The following is a 5,340-nucleotide window of genomic DNA, read 5'->3' as shown; positions in this document are numbered from 1 at the left end:
TGGCCTCAGCCATGCCTGGCCCCAAAATCCTCTTTGCCCTTCTCAGGGCTGGGGTCTTGCACCCCAACTACAGTGCCCTCACCGGCACTGCGCCCTTCCCCAGGGCTGGGGTAGTACACCCCACAATGTAGCGCCACACTCCGGCGCTGGGAGCACCCCCACTCTACTGGAGCTCTCCTAAATGAGGCCTCCTCTGTCCCCTTATAGCCTCTCCCAGTCCTCCAGTATAACAGTAACGAAACAGAACCATAAGCCAAACAGCTGTAAAACAACAACAAGCCTCCTGGCTATAACATGAGATTTAAGTTCACTTGGCTCTCTTGCAATGACCTCCCCGTCAGGGTTCTTTCCACCCTTACCATGCTGTAGCCGCTTGGGTGGTCAGGCTGCAACAATCGGCTCTGCTCTGTTTGGCTCTACTGCAGAGCTCCCACACCTCAGACTACCAGAAGGGAATTGCTAACTAGGCTCTGGCCTGGGCTGTTTATAAAGGCCAGGCCCGGCCCCTTTCTGCTCACGTGACCAGCCTAGTTGCCCTGGCAACTAACACCTGTGCTGTCTTCAGGAGTTTCAGCTACCCTCATTCCTTCATAGGAACAGGGCACCTGCGTGACCCTGTGACAGTCAGCTGACTGGGTGCAGGAGACAGCTAATTCTAATTCCCCAATTAGCTTACTGCCAAGGCAACCTGCAGCTGTGGAGCTCTGCCTAGCTCTCATGGCTCCCTAACTAAGCTGCCTCTGCTCTTGAAGGAGCAGGTACACCTTAGTGCCCTGCCACAAGCCACTTTATCAGTTTCAGTGAGACCAGAGTGCCCCAGGGAAGATGCTTCCTCAGGTCTCACTGAAATGGACACGGTGGTGGGCCCACTCTCTGCCCATCGGGAACAGCAAGCAGGTCCTGCTCCTAGTCCTGCCCCTGCTCACCAAGCCTCAGTAAGTAAAAGCTGTGCAGGTGAAGGACAGTCAGAATTTTTTACCTTACCATGTGACTGCTCCATTAAATCAAACAACTCTAAGTCAATTAACATTTGTTTGGCTGACAGCATAAGGTATAACAAGGCCCTAACAAGGGCTTAAAACTAGTTTCAGGTGTTACTGTGTGGACAATCCACATGTTAAGAGCTTCAGAAGCTGCTCAAAATTACCATGTAACAAGCCCCTTTCATGTTGGGGGGGGGGTCCTCTACCAAAAAGATTTTCCAGGTTTAAGTCTGCTTTGCAACACAAAACTGGGAGTAGGGATCTGGCTGCTGCTTGTTTTTTGTTTCAGCTAATTTATTAGGCATATGAAGATATTTTTAAATAGTTACAGTTCAAAACATATCAGATAAAGCAAAGGGCACTTGGAAAAGTTTTGCAAATAATTGGTGCAGATGTGAACGACTGGTGCCTCCCAAGATTGGGAGGGTACAATTTGTGGGCAGCAGCAGCAGGGTGGCAAGTGGCAACCACCTGCAGAAGCCAAAGAGGTGGCGGGGGGGGGGGCTGGGGTTGCAAGCAGTGATTGGTGGCCACCCACAGAAGCCGGCGTCAGCGGTGGCGAGCGGCAGCCACCTGCAGAAGCCAGCAGTGGTGAGTAGTGACTGCCTGCAGAAGCCATTGGTGGCATCAGCAGTGGGGGGGTGGCGAGCAGTGGTGGCCAATCTCAGGGGGGGCACATGCCCTCCCATGTTCCCCTATGTGTCGCCTATAGGTACAGAGATATTACTGTATTGCAGAAATTTTAACAAAGTTCCTTTCCAAATGAATGACTTTTAAAATGATCTCTTTGTGTAGCAATTAAAAACAGGCTAGATCAGCTGTGAGATTTTGTTTTAAAAGGCATCTGTAGGTTTCAGACAATGGTAAATGCAGTAATAAAGATACCTTCTAAAGATGTTTATGTCTAATTTTAAAGGACTGTAGTCCAAATCAGTATTTTCCTGATAATGTCATAGATAACTTAGACCCTGAAAGCCTACAGTGAAACTTTCATATGTTTATAATTAGAAAGCTAAACTGATTGACATTTATGAGAAAGATTTTTGAAAAACAAAATTAAACTTTGTGTTTTGTTTTTAAAGTTGCCTACCTCTGCAGCATCATGAGGTCACCATGCCTACTCTGTTGCTATGGGGAGAAAAAGATGCATTTATGGAAGTCGAAATGGCAGAAATTACACGGATTTATGTTAAAAATCATTTCAGGTTAACTATTTTGTCTGAAGCCAGTCATTGGCTCCAGCAGGATCAGCCTGACATAGTAAACAAGTTGATATGGACTTTTTTAAAAGAAGATGTAACACGAAAAAGAGAGTGACTTTTCCTATGTGTTTTAAGAGGTCTTCATAAAAGCTCTTAATTTAAAAACTAATTGTTATCAGGGCCATATATCCAGTCTACCTTCTATTTTGGGTTCTGTTAGAGAAAAGTGTTTTCAATATACTGTATATATTTGAACACCAATGTTATTACTAAAAGAAAATGATAGTGTGAAAGTATATAATGTTAAAATTAGTTTTACTTGTATACCTGTCTTTTGCACATAAAAACACATGCCTTAAGATGTATGTATTTGTACAGTATGGACATCATGGAAAGTTGCTTGGTTTTGGTTTCTCTCTTGCTTTACAATTTTAATGTGTGGTGCCTTTTACAAATTTATAATGAAACAATGGAGGGGTGCCATATAAAATGAAATCATATCTATCAGTTTTCATTCTACCAGCTGATTTTTTTTTTTACTGTACTTGACCATTTAAAATGTTTTTATTGACTGCATTTTAATGTATCAGGCAAAAGAAAAATTTCTGCGCACTTTTGTAGTCTTCAGGTGATAACTCATACATATCTTGTTGTATTGTCAAATAACAGCTGCTGTTTATGGTGTATTTTTTCCTAATTGGAAAAAAAAAGTAGAAATCTATACACACAACCTGTCTGAACAAGTAGACTGGAAGAGCTATATTCATGACATGTATCAAATCCACCTATGTCTAATAAAATATATCTTATGCCCTTCACCTGACTCTTTACAGAGATACCGTATTTCTTACTGAAGGTGAATACTAGCTTAAGTTTCTGCTATCACCGTGCAGACTGTCTCATGCTTTTATTGTTGAAATTTGTACAAAATAAAGCCTCCCTCCTATGATAACTATTCCTGTCTCCAAGGAATGCTGCCAAATGTTCCTGCTTAACAAAGAAGAGATTTGATGACTATAGCAATCCAGGTTATGGTAAACTTCAGTAACATGGGGTGCATACACAGGTACTAAGTCCACTTAAAATATGGCGAGTTAACTACATCAAATTAAGTTAAGCCATGTCAGAGCAAATACGCATACAGCTCTTTGACATGGTGGCAGCCATCTGGTGAGCTAGATCAACTTAACTAATATAACTCAAGATAATACACCAGATAGACCTTGTTATGACTTAGTGTATGGCCACACTGGGTAAAAAAAGGCATATTAAGGAACATCATATAAACCTGACTGTATAACGTGCAATTATCTTCTATTTGTTTACTGATATATCCATAAATTCTCCCATCAAAGGCATGGCAGGTGAGTGAATGAACGAAGATAGCCCCCAATTTCCTAGACCCGTAAGCAGGAACCTTAAGATGTTACTTACCTGTCACAAAAGTGGTGCATAGGCCAGGAAGCCCAGTGTAATCAACATGGAGACATTGCTTGGAGATGTGAAACCACCATTGGACTGGCAACAAGCACACTGTCTTACGCTGTGGATATTGCAAAATCAGCAAGCACAAATGGAGGAGCTGGTAAAAGCTCAGTATGCAGAGGCATGTATCATAATATTTTCTTGCCAACAGGAGCTGAGCGCGAAACTTGAAGGCAGACAGATAATTATGTCGCTGTCATGACCTCAGTAGGCACCGTCTCTCTCCACTTCCTAGGATGGGCCCCTCCCTCAACTCGTCTGCCACAACTTGATGGAATTTTAACTGAAAAGGTTCAGTGGTGTTCCTAGCCCAGGCCCAGAGACAGGGGCACTCACTTCCTTGTTGCAGTTGGTCCTGGGGCTCCGCCTCCCCTACACCCTGTTCACTCACCAATCGTTGGAATTGCTGTGCCACTGTGCCAGCCTGTGGTCCGGGCTTTTCTTCTCCAGCTGAGGGACCTCAGCCTCTTCGGCCTCTGCTCACAGTGCAAGCTCATGGTTGCAGCCTGACTTTCGCTCTGGGTCCTCGCCCTTGCTTGACCCCAGTGCAGGGCTTGTGCCTGCAGTGCCCTCCACAGGGTCAGGGTTGGTGGTTGACCCCAAGCCTATTCATGTGGAGCCTGGGGTCAATGAACCTTGTCTGGCTCCCAGACACTGCCCCCACCTACTCTCTGTGGGGCATTGTAATTACTGCTTGCCCAGGTTGCATCCTGGTGAGCTCTGCTTCTTGCCTCCTGCCTCCTTCCTGCTTTCCAGCTTCTGCTGGCATTTTTAAATTCCCCATGGCAGTGGCCACAGCTAACAATATCAGCCAGGCACTGCTGAACTTGATTGACAGTTGCTTGATAAGCTGGTGCAGCACCGGCTCACATGGCCCACCCGCTAACCCAGCCTGCATCTCAGGTAAGTTTTCTGAGGGGCCAAGGTCCCTGGATCTATCTCCCAGAGCATTGGGGTTTGTCCCCAGCACTTCCAGTCCTCGGGAGCAGCTCCTGCTGCCACAGTCACAGGGGGCAGAAGGGACAAAACTGCCAAAGATGATGCCCCACGATAATGTAGAGGCCTTCCTTGAAGCCTTCAAGACCGCGGTCATAGTGGCTAACTGGGATCCTGAAGGATGGGCTATACAACTAGGACCCTTACTTATAGGACCCCCCCCTAAGCCATCTATAGGGCCCTATCAGGGGTGGAGACCATAAATTATAGGAAAGTAAAAAAAGCCATACTGTACCAGTTGGAAGTATCGCTGGAATGTTACTGACAACGCTTCTGGGCTAAGAAGAGGAAACAAGATCCTGACTGCTTGTTTAGATACTGAAAGACATACTTAAAAGATAGATTCAGCCAGATGATAAATCTGTAGCTGAAATACTAGACATCTCTGTGTTGGAGGAATTCTTGTCAGATTTGAGTGGAAGCACCCAAAGATGGGTAAAACGACATCAACCACAATCTTTAGAAGCATTCTGATTAGCAGAGGCCTTTTTGGCAGCGGAGCAAGAATCTAAGCCTATGAGGAAAGAAAAAATAGAGTGTGTGTTGTCACCCAATTGTCAGGACATTGGGAAGTGGGGGAGTAAAACTGAAACTCCAAAAACAATGAATAGAGAATACAGAAATTGGGAGCCAGAAGTAGCATGTTCAAATGTGGGAACAAAGGACATATTGCC

At 45.0% G+C, this 5,340-nt stretch overlaps 1 protein-coding gene across 1 annotated transcript in view; it reads left to right on the top strand.

The window, feature by feature from the left end:
• Positions 1-3,008, top strand: part of EPHX4 (epoxide hydrolase 4) — a 39,748-nt gene extending 36,740 nt beyond the window's left edge. Inside the window, exon 7 of the mRNA XM_019531115.1 lies at positions 2,066-3,008. Within this exon, the coding sequence (XP_019386660.1) occupies positions 2,066-2,300 (235 nt within the window). The 3' untranslated portion in view covers positions 2,301-3,008. The remainder of the gene's footprint in view (positions 1-2,065) is intronic.
• The last annotated feature ends 2,332 nt before the right edge of the window (positions 3,009-5,340 follow it).

Source organism: Crocodylus porosus, unplaced genomic scaffold (assembly GCF_001723895.1).
Source record: "Crocodylus porosus isolate Cpor-Errol unplaced genomic scaffold, CroPor_comp1, whole genome shotgun sequence".
NCBI classification, from domain to species: domain Eukaryota; kingdom Metazoa; phylum Chordata; order Crocodylia; family Crocodylidae; genus Crocodylus; species Crocodylus porosus.
Note: the sequence above shows the minus strand (reverse complement) of the source record. Positions and strands in the feature narration are given on the sequence as shown.